The sequence below is a fragment of the Molothrus aeneus genome, chromosome 1 (genome assembly GCF_037042795.1).
Source record: "Molothrus aeneus isolate 106 chromosome 1, BPBGC_Maene_1.0, whole genome shotgun sequence".
NCBI lineage: Eukaryota > Metazoa > Chordata > Aves > Passeriformes > Icteridae > Molothrus > Molothrus aeneus.
In genome coordinates, this window is record NC_089646.1 from 17,009,040 (window position 1) to 17,033,650 (window position 24,611).

The window sequence follows — 24,611 nt, forward strand, 5'->3', positions numbered from 1 at the left end:
TTTCTCAGTTTGGCAGTTTGAAGGTGCTTAGATACCTTTAGAATGTCCCAGCATGTAAATTCAAGACTTCAGGTGACACTTTTGTTAATGGTAGGCACAGTTCTCTTGATGAGAGCTTTTTGCTCAGTTCAGCTGAAAGCAAGGGAGCTCAAAAACCAGTAAGAGCTGGATGGACTCTCTCTCTGTCAGCTTAATGTGGTATTTATAGCAAAATTATTTCAGGAAGAAATGCATGTGGTTTCAAACACTGTTTTCAGAAGAAAAGAAAAGAGAAAAAAGAATTTTTTTAAAGTAGTAATTTCAAAGGGAAAGGTTCTTTATGAAGACATGGTTACAGCCTTCTTATTTCTGCTAAGCTTATAATGCAGGTATCTAAGTATTGACAAACCAACCTTAAGCCATAAATAAGACTAGAGATGACCCAAAACACAGACAGTGGCACTGCCACCAGCTTGTCATTATCTTGACTCCACCACCACTTCTGGATCTAGGAATCCATTCTGACAAACACATCAGGCTCACCCCCTGCTCTGTCAGCTGCTTTCATGCATTTATTTATTTAGACCACACGCTTTGCTTTTTATGCTTTTTTATAATTCAAAATACAGAGACATACTGCTGAGGGTATCTTAGAAGGTCAGGTGTGCATAAGAAGAGGCAAAGACCAGAATAAATAAAAACAAAGTTTAGAAGGTATAGGCAAAATTTTTTTAAAACATTTGAAGTTCCAATTGCTAGTAAAATGGCTGCTCGTTAACTGTGACACTTTGTACACATATAAAATAGAAGCTATTTTTATTTAAGAGCTAACAATGAATGCTTCCTACATTAAAAAGGGAGAATTAAATGGGGAGAACAAATAAAAAAAATGTGGGAGGAGACATTCCTATCAGGTACAAGATAATTAAAAAGTCTTTCACAAGACAGATCATTTCTAGGTACAGTTTGAAGACAATCTTAACCAAGGGAAAAAAAATTCCTGCTTACCATGGAAGCATACATGATTTCAAAATAAAACTTTTTTCTTTGTCAAAGTTAACCAAATAAATGAGATTTCAAAGCAGCAGCTGTGAATGCTGACAGGTATGACTTAGTTGCATATAGAAACAGGAGTGTACAGCATTTGGGGTGACACTGTCTGGAAATGGCTCTGGCCCTAAATTGCATCTCACAATAATCTAGCTGAGGTTTTAATTTTTAAGACAGACTATTTAAAAAAATTGTAAAAGCATCTTTGTATTGGAAGAAAACCCCCACAGCTGGAACTCTTCTGATAAAAAACTTTTAAGGGCATTTCTGTGAAAAGGGATTTTCCTTCCCACTTCTCAAAATTTGCATGAGGACATTGTATTTTTCCTTTAACTCCAATTCTACTAAAAAGGCAGCCAGAGTAGATGAATTTCAGTTTCTGAAATGGCTGGCTCCAGAGTGCTGCTCCACCATCCCTGGCTGTTCTTGTGGAGGGAAGCAAGACTCTCCAGCTAATTCTTGCCTTGGCCTGGTGCTGGAATGGGAGTTAACAGCAGGGGATGGTCAGGTGCAGGGGGAAAGGACAAAGGTTACAGGGACCAAGTGGGTGACAAAGGGTACCCCATCTTCTCGAGACCTAAAGGAACTCTGCAGGAGAATTCCTCCTGGAGAATCCTGATCCAGCCTGACCTTCTGTGGTACCTCACAGAACCAGCTATGTCTAAAGTCTACCCACTCCCAGAGTTCACGAGCTGTTACCCCTTTTCTTCTCAAGAGCTTTCATTAGGTCAGACATGAAATCTGCTTGCTTGCCTCCCCCTGTAATCAGAGGTGGCCCTGCTGACTGTGGCTCTCCACCTTGTTCTGTGTTTTCCAGCCTTTTGGGAGGAAGTGGTACAGGTTTCTTCACTGGAAGTGGTGGTGGCTTACTGAAGACAGGTGGAGGTGGAGGGGGTAATGGCACATCTCCATTACTGCTGCTGGACACTGGTGGTGGTGGAGGCACAAAATCAGGAGGTGGTTCACAGAAATCAGATGGTGGTGGTGGAGGAGGAAAATCAACCTTCAGTGTAGGTGGTGGTGCTGGAAAGCTCTCTGGATCCGTTAGGAAAATGCCACTGTCTCGTATCACTTTGGAGGGTAGAACTGGTGAAGTAGAAATAGCAGATGAACGCCTTTCAGGTGGAGGAGGAGGCTGCAGTGAGGTCCTCTTACTCTGGATTTTCTGTGGCCTCAGCAATGGTTGTGCCAGGCCAGGTGCACTGGCATTATTTGTTTCAGCCTTTAATAAGCAGAAAAATAAAAGGACAGTCACAGTCAGTAAATGTGTAAAACTAATGCCACTGCCTAAGAACATAAAAAGATGTGAAAATACATGAGTGTAGTAGACAGGGAAATTAGGTGGAGTGCATTTTGCCTGAAACATGAAAAGAGTATTTTGTTTTCTTTCTGAAGCTGCCCATAGAGGTTTTGACAGTGGAACCCTCCCTCTTGACAGTATTCATAGTGCTTCTTTGAATGCTGTCCACAGAAGATGAGTGCTTTTAAAATTTCAAGCAATTGCAGTTAGTAAGACTAACATCAAGGAAGTACCTTTGGGATTCATTGTCCTTGAGCCTGGAAGAAATGATCTTTGAATATTGACTACCTCTCTTGGACCCCTCTGCCCTTCACGGCCTTCTCCCATTCTCCAAGATCCCTAAAGATGCTAAAGTTAGCTCTCCTGGAGTCCTGGAGTTTGAAATCTGTCTCTCTGTCCTGCTGCCTCTTCCTTCAATACCAAACTCTACAGTCTCGTGGTCACTGCAGCCAAGGCTGCCCCAAGCGCTGCATGTCCAGCAAGGCCTTCCCTGTTTGTTAGTCGAAGGTCGGGCAGCCCAGCATTCCTCGTGGGATCCTTCACTACCTGGGACAGGAAGTTGTCATCAGTGCTTCCCAGGAACCTCCTGCACTGCTTGTGCTTTGCTGTTTTGCTTCTCCAGAAGATATCAGGGCAGTTAAAGCCCCCCCAAGAACCAGGGCCTGTGACTGTGGGGCTGCTTCCAGCTGCCTGCAGAAGGCCTCATCCATGTTGGGATCTCTCGCCGGTCAGAGTGACCCCGAGAAGAGTTTGAAAGTCTCTTTTCCCAGCCTGGCACTGGAGGAAGGAGTCAGGGCTCTTCATTTCTCAGTCTCAAGGTTGTTTATTGTATCTTATCTATAAAATTCTTTCTCCTGCCCTGCCAAGGTCCATCCAGCAGGACAGTTCCAGGCACTCTGCCCGCCCCCGGGGTGTTGTTATGTCTTTATACTAAAAACTACGTGTACAATGTTTACAATTACTTTCCAATACCTATCACCTGAGCTTCTACTCTAAACCAATCTAAAGGTGCCAACATCACAGCAGAAGATGGAGGCCAAAAAGAAGAAGGAGAAAGGCTGGGCATGCCCAGTTCCCTCCATCTTGCCTCCTGAACCCCCATACCAGAAACCCCAAAATCTACTTTTCCACTCTGTGATAACTTCGCTATAATTCTACCTAAACTGTTGTGGCCTGCTGATCTTCATATAAGGTTGGTAATTTGCTCCACGGGTCATAATCAAAACCACAGGTATTTTGGGCTCTGTGCCAGGGTCTCTAAAACCCCTGGCAGGGGTCTTGGCTGCTCAGGACAGCCAGAGGGATGTCCTGGGTTCCCACACATCCCCTCCCTCCTTCTGATCGGGAGGCCTGTAGCGAACACCCACAATGGTGTCACCCTTCCTAGCTCGCCCTTTTATCCTCACCAGGACAGAGCTCGGCGCACTCCAAGTGTTGCTTCACATCGAGTGCAACTCCACCACTGCACTTTCCTGGTCTGTCTCTCCTAAACAGCCTGTGGCCCTTCATGACAACACTGCAGTCACAGGAGCTATCCCACCATGTCCATAATTGCAATGGGATCAAAGCCCAGTGGCTGCATGGAGATCTCTAGTTCCTCCTGTTTGCTGCTTCTAGAGAAAAGTGCTCTGCACCCCTGCAGCAGCATTAATTCTAGCATGAGCTAATTATAACATGTATGCCTCCTCTTCCTCACTCCTTGCCTCCAAACATGGAAGTAAATGAGACACAGGAGGAGGGAACCAGTGGCTGAGTTCTCAGAATGTGATCTGGTCCAGAGGAAGTAAGGTTCAGAACAGAGAAACAGGAGGAACTCAAAGACAGAAACAAGAAGTGTAGAACATGTGATGCTGGTGACAGGAAAATCCTAGGAATTTAATTTCATTTGTCCTGTGCACTTCATACATGATGAAGAGATTGAATGATGAACTGCAAACAAATGCACACTTTTTCTGTATGATGCTCTTGAGGTTCTCTTAGTGTACCCTTTGAGATATTTTTACAGCCAGATTTGGTGCAATTACATGAAATTTGGAGCTTAACAAGAAATGCATTTAGAGCAGAAGGAAAACATGTAAGGTTTTCCCTTAGTTCTTCATAGTTTCTCCTTTCTTACACACTCATGTTCAGCTGTGCAGTGTTCCCTACTGAAAACACTCTGTATGTCTTGTGTTTCTAAGGCAAGACCTTTTTTTGGCGGAGACCAAACCATGGCACCAAGGTTCTGGCAGCACACTTTGAGACTATCCCAGCAGGCACATTCCTGTTCCTGATACATGAACTCAAGGCTGCTTGTTCTGAAGGAAAAAAGCAGTGGGTGGCTGTGCCTTCACCTCCCATTGGAGGCTCCTGGTTCTGCACAGCACACACACTGTTTGCAGTGTGTGGGGCAGCCACCTTTCCCAGGAGCCTAATCCTTCTCATTGGCTCTTTGAGGGGAAAGACAGTAGGTGAAGGAAAACAAACTTGGAAAACTCGTTCACAGATGACATTTAGCTGTAGTAACTGCTCACTTGTGCTTCAGCTGTATCCACTTTCTTCTGAGTGTCTGGACATTCTGCACTGGAATAATGATCACTTTGGGGAATCTGTCCATTTGACTGAACAGTACCTGTGAGAAGGAGAGGAGCCAGAGGGAAGAGAGTGTTACGTTTTTGTGATATTAACCAGATCAGAGAATACCCAACTATAACAATTTCTTTACAACTTCTATGAGGAAACACTTGTTACAGGGTTTGTATACATAACTCAGTAAAATCTGTTTTCTACTTTATGCTCATTTTGTTACTTTTCTTATTCAGTTTTTTACTTAAGGAAAATAAAGTGCCTTACATTAAAATCCATAAGCACCTTACATTAAAATACCTGTGTTTCATAACAGCATTTTGAAGTTTGCAGTGTGCTGTAGTATTACTATATTCCCAGTTTTTATTGCCTTTTTTTTTTGGTTTAGTTTAGGTTAAAGACAAAAAGCACCATAGCTTCATATCAATCAGTCATTGGAGTGGAAGGTCTGAAATCCTACAGAGGGGCTGATCCACTTTCTTTAGTAAATGAGCTAAAACATCTCCCTAGCTCTGAAATATCTGCCCCATTTGGAATCACAAAGATCTGTGAACTTCACTGTGTTCTCAGATTAGTGCAGACCTGGAAGCTGGCTGAGTTAAAGCTCTGCAAAACATCTGCCCACCATTTCTGCTTGTGCAAGGGATATGCATAAATAACCCAGTACTGTCAAATGGAGTAAGTGAATGTGAGACCAAAGAACAAATTTACAAGTTTAATTATAAAAAATCCCCTGCCCCTGTGTAGTTTGATGAGGATTAAATACTCCAGTTTAGTGTAGCATTTTTGAAAGCTGTATGTGTCAAAGCAGTAGACAGTGTTTGGTGCCTAGAGACCTGCATTGGCAAACCTTAATGACTGCCTTAGCTCTATTATAATTTACAGTTCTGAGATCCAGTAGAGTTCCACTCCTGTATTTCTCAGATGTTAGTGAACCCTTAGCTGTCTACAGGGTAGACTAAGCACAACAATGGCTTTAATCTTAACACATACTTTACTGATCAGCAAAGAGGTTCCAGGAATATGATAAGAAGTAGAATAAAGTATTTTTACTGCCATACCTGCAAATCTCATGACTGGCAGAGAAGTAAGAAAAACTCTGCAGTGTGCCTAATTTACTAAGGCTATTTAAACTTCAAGGGATGACAGAAGGTGGTTTAACATCCTTAGGTTTTATAATTGTGCTTGCATGTTGTTCAGCATATTTAATCCAAAGTACCATTTGGATCATTCAAACTACAGTCTTGTGTTGAAGGACTAACATGGGAGTCAACAAAGAGATAAAACCAATCTTGTGGCTCTCCTTCCTCAGTGGAAGGAGATGTAAATCCCTGGGTTCTGTGGCCCAGAGGGTTATGCTCCCTAAAGTAGAGCAAGTTAGTCTCACCTCCCTTTGTCTGCTGTTCATAGCAGAGCAGGAGTTTGGTTTTCATACTGCTCAAAGATGTTGCTGCCCTCAGTCATACTGAGATTTAACTAAATGAAGGAGAGCAGAGAGAGATCCACTTTATCTAGTGAGGTATGGTGTTCTACTTGGCAGAAATTACATAACAGAAGGCTGGAACAGGAATCTGTTTCCTCTTCTGTTAATGGATTTCATAAACTATGCAAGACTTGAAAGCAACACTTAAAACATCATCTCTTGCCAGCCAGCTAATGGACTCCCAGACAATACAGTATGTGAACCCATGCATTCTATTATCAAGATTTATTTTTAATTTAAATGTTATAGTATTTTTACAAGTTAATTTCTTCAAAATTTTATAGCGAATTAGTATTTTTTAAGGAAAAAAAAGGTAGTCCAAATAATGCAAAATATAGATACCCAAAATCAAAATATTTATCCTTGTAGTGATAAGGAGCATCTGCATAAAGCAACATCTTCCATCTTTCAAACATCATGATATTGTGATGGAATATCATGCAGGACCACTACATACACTGATTTTATTAGTGTTCAAAGGTACACAGGCACAAAGGCAGAGAGGGAAACAAAATATTTTGACTGAGGTGCACCCGGGACACTTCAGAGCCACAGACAACACAGGTTGGGGTACATGTGAACATACCAATGCTGGTTACAGCACTGTGTCCAGGGAATAATGGCTACATGGTAAGTGAGAACCAAAGTTTCACCTGCCTTCCTTGGCTGCCAATGAAGTTAACAGAGTACAGTTCACACAGGACTGTAGTTTTCTATAGCAGATTTTAGCCTATACTGAAGTCAGCTCATACAAATGGCTATGGAGCCATTTGAAAACAGAAGTGAACATCCTTTGTACCTTTTCCAAAACACAAACCAACAGCTGCTCAGAGTTAGGCAGTTTTAGTAGCATAGTCAGACCCCAGGCTTTATATAGGGCAGCTATGACAGGTGTAAGATACCCAGAATCACAGTGATGTGCCTCAATTACAACACTAATGATCCTTCAGAGTTAATTCCATAGAGACAGTATACATGACTAAAACCTTTCCAGGCTACTTAACCATTTAATGCAATCCATTAGTTAAAATTAGCAGCTATTCTATTGAACACATGCAGTGTTCCTGGATTCTAGTCAGGAGCTGAAGTCTCAGAGATGTATATACAGCCTTTATATGTCCAGGACAGATGGCAGCACCAGCATGGAGCCCCCCTGGCCAGCCTCCTCTCTACTGCTGTCAGCACCTAAACACCAATGTTCTATGACTGTCAAACCCACTCTCACTCAAGTAAACTTCCTCCTGTCAAGGGTTGACACTGGTCAGATGCCAGGCACCCACAAAAGCTACTCACTCACTCTTCTCTGCAGTTGGACAGAGGAGAGAAATTTAACAATTTGTGGACTCAGATAAGAAGTGGGAGAGATCACTTACCAAATGCCATCAAGGTCAAAACAGGGCACAACTTAGAGATAAAAAGTGAATTTATTTCTAACAAAATCAGAGCAGGATAATGAGTAGTAAAACAAGCCCTTAAAAACACCTTCCCCCATCAGAAACCTCCCTGATCTCAAAACAGCCTGTTACTGGGTGTCCCCATGCCAGATATATATTTATTAACATAATTTGTCTCCAAAGAATAGTAGGAAGACCACCTTCTATCTCCATGTACTCAAAAAAGATGAACTGAACTGGAGCCCTGGAAAGGTATTTGAGTTGTCTACATGAGAAGACAGAGTATTAACTTCCAACAGTAATATCAACCTCACCTGCCCTTTGACAGTTAGTACTTGGCCAGCATGCCCATCCTTATAAAGCATATCTTAAGCATGTAAACTAAAAATAGTCATGCAAGTTACAGATACTATCATGCACTGTTGTACTGGTATCATCATTAGATCAGTAACAGCAGTATGATGGAGCTACTGGAAAAGTAAGGTTAGAAAATAATGTAGTCCTTTCTTACTTGTGTCCTAACACCCACATTGTTACCATGCAAATGAGTGAAAGGCTAGGACAGAGAGTGACTCACCCTTTCTATAATGATTTCTCATCTTTTCTAATCTTTCCATAATGATCAATCTCAGAATATCCCACTCACCCCTTTTACTAACTGGAAGAAAAACTCCAATACAGCCAGTGTAGAGATGGGCAAACAGAAAGTTTCAAGACATGGATCATCAGTCTGCAAAATGTAGGTGGAGGATAAAGGATTCAGATTCCAACAGAAAAATGCATTATTAAGTTGTGCAGATTTAAACTGATCTTCTGTGAACTGTCTTTGTATCCTCCAAGTTCTAACTGTAAAGTGAGAGCTTTGCTGCTACACTGGCCTGTCTATAAAAAGACATCTTGCTGAATCCATGGGAAAGTTTTCTGGACAAAGACTCTATGCAACACTGATGATAATAGAAAGGGGCAATAAATGTGACTTCAACTGCTGTGGCAGTCTCAGTACCTGCTGATGAGGATCCTGCAGGGGCAGCTGGCTCCACCACTTTTTGATTTACCCACCGAGAGGACAAGGCAGCTTTCTTCACTGCACATTTGTAATTGTCATAGAGCGTCTTGCCATACTGCAAAAGAATCAAAACAATAACATGAGCTTGACATTGGCTTGACATAGGCCAAGCATTCATTTTGCTCTTGGACAACTTTTCTGACCTTGTTTCTTCCTACCTAGTTTTGTTAGAAGGTGTCTTTCTAGAAGTTGTGTGCCTTTTCTGTGTAGGGCTAGGTGGAAAGCACATTAAGACATGAATCCCCATGACCAGACACAGTCCTACTGTTACCATTCTTACATTTCACATTCGTTTCAGTATCTGTAAACTTCTTGAATCCTGGCTTCAAAATCAACTGTTCTCAGTATCTTTTCCCAAGTATTACATTTTCAAACTGGAGACTTGAGACACTGAATCCCAGGCTCTAAAGCAAACAGTTCTGTCAGTGTAAGATACAACATAATTTTATGTTCTCTCCCCACTTTTGTTATATGCCACCCTCCAGGACAACTGTCAGGAAAAAGCCCAAACTAACAGATAAGAGGAGTAGGTCTGTATGGGAAAATACAGCCAATACCAGGGCTTTGTATAAATCCATCTACCTTCATGTTTTGTACAAATAAAAATGGGCTGTCAATTAGGATATTTTTAAACAGAGTGAGGTAGACAATTTGGGTAGGACTGTCTGAAAAATGTCACAACTGGAGTGGCCAGAGCTTGCACACTTTAGCTACAGTATATTATTATTGAGCCAGATGACTATGCAGTAAGTTTTATGAGTACATGAGTTTTATAGCTACTGAACTCCTGTGTTAATAAGAAAAACATACTGATAGCTAAGGTACAGGGACATTCAGCAAATCCATCCTCATCATGCACTTCTGATCTTTGTTTCTGTGGTGAAATTAGCATGAATGTCCATTCTTGTCACAGCATTTCCAGCTGAGGTGATGACAGTCAGAAACCTGAGGAAGACCTGCTTTTACAGAAAATATATTAAAGTAAATTTGCTTTTAATCTCACCTTGGCAATTCTTATTCCTGTTACCCACTGATGCAGGGTTGCTTTATCATCACAGCACAAGTACTTGATATATTGTGACTCCTTTTGAATCTGGGGATGCTGAAAGACAGTAATTTATAAAATAAGACAAACACAGAAATTAAATCACTATATGAAAGTCTGAAGGAACCACACAATGACCCTGTGAAAACCCATCATAAAGGTGACTTGAGAAAAAAAGGCAGCAAAAACAGAGTATAAGAAAATATAAAAATATGGTGATTATGAACAATACATGAGTTGCCACTGGCAGCTTTTGCTTAAAATAATTTAAATGCATTGTAATGTGAATTCAAGGGTTTCAGAAATGTAACAATGATCTAGAGTTCAATGAAATCCATAATTGTTCTGGTTCAGGGTCTAACACTCAATGTACAATCACTAGAAGGAAGTCTGTTTCTCATTTTGTGGTTTGTCATACGTGAGGCACTTAGACTGAACATTGAACACAATTAGTTTTCAAAGACTATGTTAAATTTATTTAAGTATAAACTTTCAGCTGAAACAGGTTTTTCCTCCTGACTGACTGCTTTTCTTTGGGCTCAATTCAAGCTTTCTTCTTATATATTTTTATTCTGCTTTACTCTTGCTGTTTTTGCAAAAATTATATATAAAAACTGTTATATGTTCTGGATAGAGGATCATTCAAAATCCAGCACCATCAGAAGTATTCTTTTTAATTTGTTTGTACCAGAAACCTCTACAGTTTTAAGATTTTTTTTTCATTTTGGACAAAATTTAGTATCTCTTTCCTTTACTGATCAAGGTAGTATGGGTATGTTTTGACATATCTTTGCAACTCAAAGACCATCAAAATGCCAGACTCCCTACTTGCCTAGGACTGAACATTCTCTCTAAGACTCAGAAGGAATTTGGTTTCCCTGCTAAAGCAGAGGAGGATATAAGTCTTTAGTAACTTGGTTGGAATAACATACTGCCATCTCTTGATATGCAAAGGAAAGAATGGACCCAAAGGAAAAACGCTTCATTATCCCTTATTTATGTGTTCATTTCTATCTATATTCTTAAAAATTTTAAATGTACAGTTAGTGGAATTTTGTGAATGCACAAAGAGTAGCTAAATATGCTCCATGGATTCACTCTCTTTTCAGCCTGTGCAGGTAAAAATTCAAAGCACACCTCCACCTGGCAAGGACCCTCCCAGCACAGAGCACTGCCAGCCTCTGGCTCATGCAGGTGCCACCTCCTCACAAATATCTGCTGCTGGCTGGGATGTCCTGCTGCAGAGGCCAAGCCTGCCCACAGCTGGGTGACCCCAAAGCAGAGCCAAACACAGCAGACTTGCTCCTCAGCCACGTGTCCCTTGCTCCCTGCTCAGCACTGCAGACACCAGGCTTCCCTTGCTTCTGCTGACCCAGCTGCTCAGGAGGCCACATTCTGATTTAAAAGAAAAAACAAAAAAAACAAAAACGGAACTGGTCTGGGTTAAATATAACCCATTTCATCATGCTGTAGTTTTGGTTTATTTGTTTTTAAACCCAGCAGTCCACAGCATGACCTCACATAGGGCAAAGGAATAAGGAATATTGTGGCTTGGGGAGAGAAGGAGTAGCAAGGGATGGATGAGAGGATAGGACTGCACAAGCCACTATAGCTGCCAAAGCCCTGCATCATCAAATTATGGAGTGAGAGGGAACATACCATGGAGATAACTGTGAGGAAGAGAAAAACAAAGGAATATTATCCTTATTACTACTTGTAACCATGTTACAAGTCCCTGCATGTTTGCAGTCACCTGCTCACACAGGTCCCAGTCTGCAAATGCACAGCTGGCCATGTCCCCTGGACAATGAATATGCTGGTTGTATTTCCACCTCTGGAAGTGCCCATGGCTGCCTTATTCCATCACCTTGCTTTGGGGCACTCCCAGCTTGAGAGCAAGGGACAGCTCCCACGGCAAGCCCAGAGGTGTCAGCTCACTGTCACCACTTAGGTGCCTTAACTGCAGAGCAGGGGCCACCTCGTGGACCCTCACCCACCTGCTACACTCACACATCACCCCTTCATACAGCTCAGTGTACAGGGCTGTATCTTGTTTTTATACACCTCTGCCAAGTATCAAACCAAGGCAGTAACCAGGCCCCTGGACAAACAGCCTGCTCCAGTTCCCAGCATCTGCCTGTCCTTGTCTCTCACAGCCTCAGAGAGCCTGAATGCTGCTCAGAGTAGCCTCTGCTAGCACAAGATATGGCTGGGACACAATGCCCAAAAATCCTTGTTTCCTTCCACTGTTTCTCCATTAGGTGACCAAACACAGTGAAAATCAGAGAATTCAGCCTGAATGGAATGGTACCTTTAAAAGGGAACTGTAAGCAGGCCCTTTTTTGTGTGACAGAGTATATCCCATATACCTGGTTTATGTTATCACCAATGGAGACAAAAGAACCAGGAGAGGTGAAAATAAAGACACTGCAACCCTCGGTAAAGTCAGTTCTTCAGGCACTTCTCAACCAGCAACCAGCATTTTTGCTTCAGTGTGTAAGATCCTACTGAGCCCACCAGATGGCACCCAAACCTTTAAAAAAAGGAAAAAAGGGAGCTTTTCCTTTCCCTTCGTTTTCATGGCAAGAGATCTATTGCATCTACATATTCCCCCATCTCCCTCCATTTTTAAACACCTACCAGAGTGTATTTTTATTACAAGCAAAAATAGAAGACTTCCATAATTTAACAAATGGTTCATGCAAACATCTGGAAGAATGTCCACACTGCACAACAAGGCAGAGGAGGTCAAGGCCTGGAGCAAGCTAGGTGATGGTGCTGCACATACACACAGCCCTGCCACTGGGATCTGCTTCTGGGGTGCTCAAGAGAGGCTGCTGCAGACCTCTGCCCTGGGGCACCCTATGGAAATACCAGTTTCAAAAGAACACCTGTACTGTGTCAGATCAAAGGTCCCTGAACCCAGCAGCTGGCCTCTGAGAGTGGCCAGAAATGGGGCAAGAGAAGTACAAGATAAGCACATATGATACTTCTTTCTCTGTAGCTCTCTGTCTAGAATGATTTTTGGTGGTTTTCTGAGAATCACGGGGTTTCTCCATAAATAGGCTCTCTTCCAAGTACTTCTTCAGTTTTTATTGAGCACAAAGAGAGTTCTGGCATCCACAACACCTTTTAGCAACAACTTTCTCAAGTTTGTCACACACTCTATGAAGAACTACCTCCTTCTCTGAACCTGACTGCCACTAGCTCTGTGTAACATTCTTATTTTGGAAGAGACACTGAATGCCTGACCCCTAGCCAGACCTTTCCATGCCACTCCCGAGCCTAGAGATCCTCATCATACTCGTGTCAAGCTGTATCTCCTTTCTAACCCACAGGCTTCTGGTCTCTTCAGTCATTCTTCAAGTCAAAGTAATTCCTTACCTCTGCTTATCCTTGTTGCTCGTGCTTGATATTTTACAAGTTTATTATATATTCTCTTTGACATGAGAGGATCAGAACTGCACAGGTGAACAGAAACCATGAACTTATGCCATGGTAAAGCAACATTTGCTGTTTTATCATCTATATCTTTCCTAATCATTCCTAATGCTTGATTTATATATCTGACAACTACTGAGCACTGAACCTCAGCCTCAAAATGGCCTTCCAGAATTCCTCACTCACACACTTTCCTCAATGATCTGAATAATATAATATCATCAGCAAATTTCCTCAACTCACTCCTTACCCTGCCTATGAATATTTTCAGACTGGGGGGGTCTCACAATCCTAAGAAATTGAGGGGGAATAGTCAGTGAACAAGGTGACAGTGTCCCTTGCTAGATAACACTTGAGTTACTTACTGGCTACCCTTTACCCTGTCATTTGCTGGCTATTGTCTCCACCAGGCAATACATCTCAACTACTGATATTCACCAGTGGGACCTATTCCAAATTGCTGATTAAATTACTCCAATCAGCAACTGTGATTAAGTGCACAGTCACCAATATGAGCTGTCAATTAGGGACCAAACTAGCAGGCTGCTGAACCCCCAGCTCTGAGAAGGAAGGTCAGACACCTCAGAGCCATGCAGGCACCCTCTATAATCTCTTTGTTACAGCTGAGAACTGTAATGTATCTCATTTTCCAAGAAGCAGCAGCAGCACTGGCTCTTTTTACATGTAACCTTATGAATGACACATAAAGCTTAACTCATTACTGGATCCACAGCCCACTGAGGTCAACTGGAAATATCCCCCTCACCTCACAAGAGCTTTGGATCAGGCCTAAGAGGACTGTTCCAGGCTGCCAGTAAAGAGGCTGCCTGCAGCAGCTGTCTGCAAGGCCAGACCACAGGAACACACACCAGCAGCACCAAGCTTAGCCCTGAAGGTTTCTACCCATACAAGATTATTTGCAGCTGGCTCAGACGGAGACATTTGGCTTCCTGTGTTTTTTAGATGCATGAAGCTTGCCACTTTAGGTAGGAAGGTAAAATGTTTCAGCCAAGAATTGTCACAGCCCACCCACCCCACCATTTGCTCACTTGGAGGAACTGTATCATAGTGGAATTGCTTTGGCAGTACAATGGCAGATGCCTCGGCTCTCAATGCTGACCTTTACAAGCTCAATTTTCCACTTAAAACTTCACACAAAATCTACTACATAGTGCATTAACATGGTGGCTCAGAATAAGCAATTTGAAGAAGAACTTAGGCAACTGGAAGTGCCTGGAAATGCTGACTTGGGATGAAGATCCCTAAATGATTCTATGATTCTGTGTGGACCAATTTCCTCCTTTCACAGCTCCTGTGTCTCATGAGAGTGTTTAGTCCAGCACACTGACATCAGCAGCTATAGTCACTATGCAAGTCTGGTTTTACTAAACTAGATTCAGACTCTGTAATAACTTGTCTGTGAGACCAAGAGAGATCAACAATATCAATAACAGCCATGTGAGAAATACTGCACTTTAAGGCAAAAAACCACCAACCACAGTATACCACACCTCATACATAGATAATTTATTTTGCTATAGGGTGCATACCACGTCTTGAAAAGATCATTAAAATCATCTGACAGCAAAGTGAAAACATCTTCTCTGGAAGGTTTAGCACCTTTGCCTCTGAAATATGCAGCACCAAAATGAATTCTGAAAGACAACTCCTTAAACAGTAACAACTCTAGAAGTCATAGTTTAAAAAAAATGTGGAAATATGCAAGTAGAAAGGCTCTCCAGAATTTTTCTCCAATTAAAAAAATTGAATAGTGCTTTGAAATAATATGGACTATAGTGAACTTTCATCTTTCGATGTCAAAACTCTTAATAATGATGAATTAGTCACATCATTGACCCTGATTTTGTAGGTACTAAGATGAGAGCATCTCAAACATCAGGCTGCAAAAGGATGTGCCATGTTTCAACCAGAAAAGCACTGAAGAGGCTTGGAACAGAACCTCATATTCTCCCCTGTCCCACTGTCTCTTCTATAAGTATCAACTGTCTGGAGATAAAAAAAGCAGAAGCACTCGAATATAAAGAGTTTGTTTTCTGGAGAGGTTTAAAAAAATATTTGTCCACAGATAGCATTTTCAGATATAAAGTAAACTCTTTGCCTAAGGAAAAAAAGATAAAACACATTGAAAACCTGAAGAAATGGGAACTGAATGATGTGGTTTCTGTGGTGTCTGCCAAAACAAATGACTGAAGGCCATGTGTGCATGAAATTGGAGATTATCCCAATAAAATGTTCTTTTGAGTTGCCTTCTTCCAACACTGAAGATGAAAAGTAAACTGAAGTTATTCAGGCATCTCATTGCATTCCTTACCCCAAAATATATGGATCATTGCTCAGTCTCTGAGGCAGAAACAATAGCCAGAAGCATAAAGAGTGACTAACTTTGGATCACAAGCTTTGGCTTTTGGCTGAATTTTTACAAAATGCTCAATGCTTTTGGATGCCTAAACTACCACCAATGAACTTGTGCTGTATTGAACTAGCTTCTCTGAAAAGCTGCGACTCCTCTGGCTCCCATGGCTGGAAGTAGAATTAATAGTCATTACCTTTCTAAAGTCACATTGAAATGGTTCAGATTTGCAATGTACTATTCATCATGGTCAAATTCAGATGCTATGCACCCCTTGCATGAAGATGATCATACTTAACTGATCTCTTGAAGATGTGTGAACTCTATGTATAAAAGAGTAATTGCTCTATTATTAAGAAAATTATTCTTTTGACCTATATTTCTCTAATGACTTGAGGCAAAATTTTCAGATCATTAAAAAAAATATATTTAATAGCCATTGTAACCAAAGAAGTCTGCTTTATGCAGGAAGTAATATTTTCCAAAGCTATTGTATTCAATTTCTCCCTGTCCATTCTCTGTCCTTATTCACCCTGCTGTTTATACATTAATCTAGCAAAACTGTGCACGTACATGACTGTAATCCCACATACCTGAAAGTGTTCTGCAATAAAAAGTATTTCTACTTCTGCTTTATCAGTTAATCTAGCAATGAATTTACTCTGAAACACTTATCTGAAGCACTCATACTAAAACATCTTTTCCATTAAAAAAAAAAAAAATCTCCTGCTTTCTACCTTTGTTTCCTGCACTAGCCATTTGTTCTACATAGTTGTTATTCCTAGGGTTTTCTATCTCAAACACTCTAATTCTGACCTTCTACCTTTTTAACTGTCTTTGTGTTGAATGTATTATGTACATGACTCAGCCTGCATGGAGCACACAGGGTGTGAGGGAGGAGGGAATCAGGAAAGAAGCAGCTAAATACCAAATCATCTGCTAAAATGATGCTGCTATTGCAAACAAGCCATTCTTTTTGAAAATTTACTTCCAAAATTCTTTGGACAATTAGATTTTTTTAAAAATAATGGCGTCAAATGATGCCAGGAAAATTTAACTGTTTTGACTGCACAGGAAAATGTACCCAGCTGTAGAAATAGAGGATGATTTCCCTTTGTCTCAGTTTATCCCCAGGAAACCAATTTTTTTCATCCTAGATTAATTCAGCATTATGCACCATTACCTCCAGATTACTCAAGCATAACCAGCACCAATAAACTATAATTAAATCCACTCTTTGTCAAAGGCACATCAGACTGACTAAACCAGCAAATTTGCATATAGATTACCTTGCTATTTGTCTGCTTTGAAAGATTTTTCAACATGGTGTGACAAAATCAGCTCCTGGACAAGCAGGCGTGCGCATGCACACACAGAGACAATCTACAAAATGAACATTACAGTCACCATTTCTGCTCAGTGCAATGGATGCTGTTGCTAGCATGATGGGCAGATCCCTTCCTTTCTGGTTAAATACTTATTTTTGTGGGCTTTCAGTTTCAGAATATAAAATAAATCATTAAAGGTCTCATTTACTTCCACAGCATTTCCCATATAACATGAGATGGCGAATGAGAAAATTTGCAGGTAATCTAGATATAAAATCACACATTTGTAAATGTAAAGTTGATTCTGAGGAACTAAACCATTCCTACTTGCTGTGTGCTGTGTGTGAATATAACTTTGCAGGAAAGCAGAGAGAATTTTGTTCCTTCACCACTGCTCTCCCAGGAATGGCCAGCACTGTGTGCGGGGTGGCACAGAGAGCTGTGCTGTGATCCTCTCCTGCCTCCTCTGCTGGGAACAGAGTGGCAAAACAGATTTGCCACTCTGTTCCCAGCAGAGGAGGCAGGAGAACTTGAGAGATGCAGGTTTGAGTGATGGGACTTTTTTCAAACTTGGCTGACCTTTCCTTTCCTCTTCTCTGCATATGGAGATCTCTATTCGGAAAAGACTCTCTTTATCTGATGTCAAAGAGAAGGGTGGGATCTTTAAATTTATGAAAGGATAAGACTTAGGCTGAGTACAAAATAGGAAGAATCTGAATATTTACAAAAGCAGATGTCCAAAAAGTATTTCTTATACTCAGAGGCTCTGTTTTTAATATTCAGGGAGTTCTTTGTGTTGTTCCTGGATTTTGAAATGTGGGACTTCCTTTGAGGGAAGAAGGTTTGTTAAGCAGTGGAATAGAACAAGTGCACTGAAAAAGTTTAAAGCTCAGCACAGCACCAAATAGCCACTGGGAAATAAAGCACAGTTCAAGTTTTCAGTTGCCCCAAAGCCTAAGGATTCCTGAAAGCCAGCTCCATTGGAAGCTCTGTGCCAGGCTGCAGTCTTGCCCTGAGGACCCAGGCACATCAGTCCTGGTCTGCTGCACACACAGAGCTAAAGGTGGTCCTGCTCTCCCCTCCAACCAGGCAGCTGTGCCCCTTCTAGTTGGTCACAGCTGGGCTTTCTGCTGCCTGATATGAGGAAGTAGTTGCTTTGTTCTGTTATTGCAGTTGTCTCCTGAATCATCCTGAAAGGAAACTTCTGAATAAGCTCAGCAAAATGCTCCCTCTTTTGCTAGTAAACACTGTGATGTTTAACTGCTTCTGGCACCCCACCCTTTTGCCCATTATCTCCTCAGTGTCTTGATTATTAGCAAATAAGCAAAGCACATCCAATTTTTGTGCTGAGGTATAGCATATACAGTGGGGTGCTGACATAATGGGAACAAACGATCCACAAGGAGCACTCACAACACATCCTGCTTCTCTAGCTGAAAGAGGAATATCCTACAGCATGGATCTGCAGATAAGAATACTTATATTTGAGCTAGTTTAGGTGCAGCTCCTAGGCTGCAAAAACCACCACAGCTTCAGGCTAAGTATCAAAGCAACCTGCCCATGATGTGCATGATCTTGTTGCTAGACTAATACCAGCACCCAAGCCAGCATCAGCTACATAACTCAGGTATGATCACTGAAGTTGAAATGAAACACCTAGATTATATAAGAAACAGGACAGAGGGAGCAGCTCCTGGTGACTGGATGCATGTCAGTTGGGACAGGCACTATGACCAAAGGCTCACTGTCTCTGTAAGCCCCATACCTGACTGTAGCCAAGGTGAAGAAACTGGAGAAAAAGCCCACATCCCATTTAGAGAGATCAAAGTGAAACAACAGTTGAAGAAATGTCATGAAGACCTTGAGGCAATACCCATACTATTCAGGGCTATGCCAGTCAACCTGAAAAATCTCATTCTGGCTAAAACCAGGTCACCAGGACTGTGGTTAACATTAGTTGCAGTGTTTACATTCTCTTTACATTCTTGGCAATGCCTGGAACATAGATGTAAAAATGGCAAGAATGCTCTGCTCATTGTTAAATTTTTCCCTGAGTGCTCTTCCCTCCACAAAGACACAGCATAAAGATGACCATGGCTGGGGAGGAAAAAGGAGATGTTTTCTCTTTTCTCCCTGCTAATGTGAGACAAGACCTTCAAAGCAGGAACAAATACTACAAATATACATATATTATTTGTTTAGAAGGCTCATCATACAACTGGGGACTGGAGGAAAAGAAAGAACACTTCCTTCAAGTATTAGGCCATATTCAGCTCCAAGCCAGCCTATCTTACTGGCCATTAGCTGCCATTTGAATGAACAAAGGGCATGCCCCTGTTTTTGAAGTAAAGATGCCAATAGCTTAACCACTGGGAAATGAATATGGTATTCTTTCAACTCAGTTCTCAAAGCTGGGAAAATATAGTTCTGAATTCAGCAGGATTTTCCACCTAGCACAGAAGTAAGGTACTGCTGAAGCTGCTACACCCTTGCATTTCTCCTGTACTATAAAGTATAAAGCTCTTGCCTCTGAGCTGGGCAGGTTCTTTTGTTATGTTTGAAACACAGCAGAGCAAGTAACTTGGCTGATGACTGCACACAGTTTTGACATAGCAGTTCTTAAGGGGATCCTCAGAAAGAAATGTTTAATTTCTTAACATTTTTTAATTCTTTAAAAAATGTAGTGGCATGCTATTCAAAACTTTGCAAGGGGCATTACAGCTTGCCAGAGCTAATAATGGCTTCCAGACTCTTTTTTCCCCAAATATTTCCCTTGCTTACAGCCACCTCAGTGAACAGCTAGCATGGGCTGTGGCTGCTACTCTTTCAGTTACCTTCCCCCATTTGTTAGACAGATAATAAGACAGATAATCTTATCCTGCTCTCTGTGGCCAGGCATACATAGGGGAATGGAAGAGCTGTGAAAACACAGCAGAGCCTTGGCTGGAGAAATTTCCAACTGGCTTGGGCTGAGCTGGGCATCCAAATTCCTTCAAAATTACTAGGCTTCCTGTATCATAAAAACAAATGTTTACCCATTAAATGCATTGCCTTTTCCTCACCGCATCTGTCTGTGAGAGTCCTGTTATTTCTTCTTGAGGACTTCATTTGCGAAATATGGCAGGATGAGAAATATCTCAAGAATGATGGTTTGTTTTCCTTTGACATGTCACAACAAGAGTCTCCCAGCAAGAGAGATTTTCTTCTGGGAGCCTTACAGATCAAACCAGACAGGACAAAAATGTGACTAAGTGTGATAAATGGCTCAGTGTTACCGTCCACACACTTCTGTGTCACCAAAGATCCAATCAGAGAGACTGACATTTAACTTTGCTCTTTCCCTCAGCCCACAGATCTCAAGATGTATTATATCCTCAGCTCCAGCCTCCAAAGGTAAGCCAAGGATATGAGAGAAATAATTTCAGCAGCATGGTTTTAAAAAGTAGAATTAATACTCTATTTATATATAGAATTCAAATTAATATACAGAAATTATAATAAATATTAAACTCTCCACCACCCTCAGAAAGCCACCCTAAGTGGGAGACTTTCACTTCTAAAACAACAGAAATATGAAGACATCAGTATTTGTCTGTACTTCCGGACCAACTCCAGCCACTGCAAGTCAGCCATTAAAAAAAGCCAAGTCTGAAACTGAGCGGGTAAAGAATCTACCCAATAATGATTTGTAGTAATTAAAAGGAAGAACAAGCACTGTAACATAATCTATTCATCACTAAGTTACATTGTTCAGAAATAATTATTGATACAATGTTTTTTCTAGTGTACTGCAAAGACATTTTAGAAACATCAGAGCAAACACAATTTGCTAAGTAGGTTTCATACGTTTATAAACCTATTAGACATGAAGCTTTCCTGTGTAAGCTTTTGATATTGTTCTTCCAATTCCACATTGAAGGGACAGCACTAACATTACACATGAAATAAAGCAAAAATTTTAGTTGAGGTGTGACTTTGTAAATAGCATACCTCTTTTCAGAAAAGATGGCAGTAAGTCCAGAAAGTTTATCCAACTATTATGAACACTTAAACACATTGCTATATGCATTCAAAAATCATGCTTTTCTTTTCATCTGAACAGAATGTGAATAACTGTTATTAAATTATTCAGATAGTTCTTAGATCAGTCATCTGTTTAGAAAATCAATTTCCCCTTGTTTTTTACATCAGCTCCATTTTTCCTTTTTTTTTCATTAAAGGTTGCACTTCTCAGAAGCAATGCTTACCTGTTAACTTCTGAAAGCTCAGCTGTGTTTCTTGTAGAGTGTTTTGTGGAGGACTATAGTATTAAAACTGTACATCTGTGTTAACTAGATACATCTGTTTCAAAAAATAAATCTGTCAATAAACCACTTCTGCTTGGCCATATGCAAATTAGGCTAGCAGACATTTTGGAACCGAATTTAAAAGTGCTTTAGGTGTGCAACTATAGCCGGAAATGTGGTACTGCAAGTACCACACTCTGATGCGAATGTTTCCTGTACTTTTTTTTCTGAGATGGCAAGATACTGTGTTTTCTGATACTTTGTTCCCACTGAACACATATAAAAAGAAAAGCAGCAACAAGATTATCTTCTGTCTTGTACAGTGATATGACAGACAGCAAATTGCTACAACCTCAAAGCTTCATTTCTGCTGTCTAAATTCGGTGAAAAACATGGGCTTCTTTTCCTTTCCTGAGAGGAATGAAGAATTCCCAGCCTATTTGCAGTGCTATTACCTGGAGAGGCAGCAATGAGATGCTTATTCAAGAACAAGCATTGATTTTCATGAGTGGATGAGCAACGTATTTTGCCTTCCTGCCAGAAACAGCAGTGCAATAAAATATGAAAAATGAGATGCCTATTCCTGCAAAATTTTGCATCTCAGTTCAACAAACCCCTCAACAGGTATGACTAGACCACAAAAATGTAGACATGCTTTTTGGTGTATAATCCATAGTGCTCAAAACATCAAAATTAGAGACTGCCAGACTTCTCATCATACATCTGCCCTGAGTGTCATCTGCCCAAATGTGTCCAGTCACCTGAACAGTCAGCATATTTGTGACAGTGGTCACAGGGGTTCTTGGACGAGGGAAGAGATGAGAATGTTGACTCCATGTTTCAGAAGGCTTGATTTATTATTTTATGATATATATATATTACATTATAACTACACTAAAAAGAAATAGAAGGAAAAGGTTTCATCTCAGAAGGCTAGCTAAGCTAAGAATAGAATAGGAAAGAATGATAACAAAAGGCAGCTCTTTCAGACTCTGTCCAAGATAGCTCGGCCTTGATTGGCCATTAATTATAAACATCCAAGATGGGCCAATCACGGATCCACCTGTTGCATTCCACAGCAGCAGATAACCATTGTTTACATTTTGTTTCTGAGGCCTCAGCTTCTCAGAAGGGAAAAAAATCCTAAGAAAGGATTTTCACAAAAAGATGTCTATGACACATATTCAACCCTGTTTTGAAGACAACTTTAGGATGCAGTGTAGATATATATCACAGAACTGTCAGTAATAAAATTAAGGTCCTAAATGTATGTTGCTGATAACAATGAAGCAAAGAAGAAATCGCACATGATTTTGCAGGAGTTACTCTATCTTATCAGGATCCTTGGAGATTCAAATTTAAACATGTTCGCATATAAAAGAAACTGTGTGACATTTGGAGAACTTTTTTTTTTGTACATTACCTTTAAGACAAAGCAGTAGTCTGTAGGTGCCTTATATTTCACTTTGTGTTGATAACCATAATACACATTCACGTTCTCAAACTGAAGGAAGCACGCCAGATCCCGTGATGTCTACAAATGAAAACCAAGCCCATCGTTGTTAGAGCAAATTGAATTTTGATGTGAAATTCTTTAATAGAACTTTTATCAAATGCACGAATGCCAGTGAAGCTGACTGAAAAAACAAGGATTGATTTTAGGTGTCTGCTTTCTTAAAATAAAAATTGGAAGAGGGTCAGTACATATTATGAATGATCTGTAATACAGTTCAACATTTTGCTCTTGTTCTGGTTATGCTGTGCTTCACTGCTTTGTGTGGAGATTTTAGCTTATGTCTAATATGACAAAAGAGAACACCACAGTAATAAACCACACCCTTAAAATTCTGAGTGGAGAAAGAAGGTTTGGGGTTCTAAATTGCTTTGGGAGCTTGTTTTTCTTTTGTACATATAACAAACAAACCTCATCAGAACATAAGCACACGTTTAATCTGTTTTGCTTTGAATTTTTTCAGATTTCTTGGCATCATTCTATTTCTGTTTATCATAACACTTGCTTGTTCACAATATATTGCTAAAGTAACAAGGTTTCTGTTGCTGGGTGTTTCTCAGTGACGAATTCTCCCTCCAGTAACTTTTGCAATCCTTTGTGTGGAAATTCAAAAATAGCCATTTCACATGCTCACTGTTGGCTAAACTGAGAAATCAGGAAATTGTGGAGGAAAAAAGGAAAAATAAAACAACAAACCACAAGCTCCCTCTACTCCTAAAAATGGGGTATGATATGATATGGTGGTATGTTATAATATGCATATGATGGTTCTTGTCTCCTGTTCTCATTCTTAATGATACTTTCATTACAATATGCCCTTGAGTTGGCTTTATTTACAAATTGAGTTTGCAAGTAAGATATGTGGTGAAACACTTCCCACTAGATGTAGACAGGACTTCTCTCTTTCTCCTGTCTCTGCTACAGCGGATGATGCCAGAGATTTTGTCAGTGAGTGTGTGGACCTCGGTTTTTCAAACATCCTTAAGTTCCTAAATGTGCTCAAATCCATCCAGTATAATGTGTTGTTCCTCTCCTTTAGAAACCAGGCAACAGTGATTAAGACCAATATGAATGCAGTTGTTATTATCTTCTAAGGAACAGATTTTTATGGAAAGGACAAAGGCGCTTAATGTGAGTATTTGTGCAATGTTAACATGACACAGCAAAGTTAACATGACAAAGCAACACAATTAACAGAAATAGATTTTTTAATTATCTGTCATTCTGATGCTTTTGTTTTGTGACCCTGCCAATTAACAGCACGTTTTTGAATGGGATGTAAGTAGAGCAATGCTGAAAAAAACAAATTAAAACAGCAGTGCTGACTGGCGCTGGTTTGTTAACAAATAACCCTGAAACAAAACCCACCACTAGTATGTGTATAAGAAGTATGTGTATAAAATTATCTGAATGTGCCCCTGTATTTTCAATTTCACCATGTATTTTACAGCCAGCACAAAGTGCCAAAGGTAATCCAGATGTCTTTTCTTTTTTGTAAATACCGAAAACAGGAATATATTGGATGAATTTTAAAACAGCTGCAGCTGAAGATACTGTTGTCTGCCAACTGTTCATTTCTGTACCTCAAAGAAAGGCTGCTCTGCCCACAACTGAATGATGTGCAAGGTACACGTGCCCTTTTCATGCTACCCTGACAAGGGATGAACTCTCATAATTTAATGGCTTTAACTGAAGAGCTCTACTGAATTCTACTGCAGTGCTTTGAGATGTTTAACACCCTCACAGCATCCTGCTCATGTCCCAGAGATTGGATCTCCACAACAGACATG

General features: G+C 40.6%; 1 protein-coding gene across 1 annotated transcript in view; it reads right to left on the reverse strand.

The window, feature by feature from the left end:
- Positions 1 to 529: 529 nt before the first annotated feature.
- APBB1IP (amyloid beta precursor protein binding family B member 1 interacting protein) overlaps positions 530 to 24,611 on the reverse strand; it is a 65,119-nt gene continuing 41,037 nt past the window's right edge. Inside the window, exons 10-14 of the mRNA XM_066552008.1 lie at positions 22,732 to 22,842; positions 9,841 to 9,939; positions 8,775 to 8,892; positions 4,843 to 4,940; positions 530 to 2,251 (exon numbers count right to left, since the gene is read on the reverse strand). Of these exons, the coding sequence (XP_066408105.1) occupies positions 1,715 to 2,251; positions 4,843 to 4,940; positions 8,775 to 8,892; positions 9,841 to 9,939; positions 22,732 to 22,842 (963 nt within the window). The 3' untranslated portion in view covers positions 530 to 1,714. The remainder of the gene's footprint in view (positions 2,252 to 4,842; positions 4,941 to 8,774; positions 8,893 to 9,840; positions 9,940 to 22,731; positions 22,843 to 24,611) is intronic.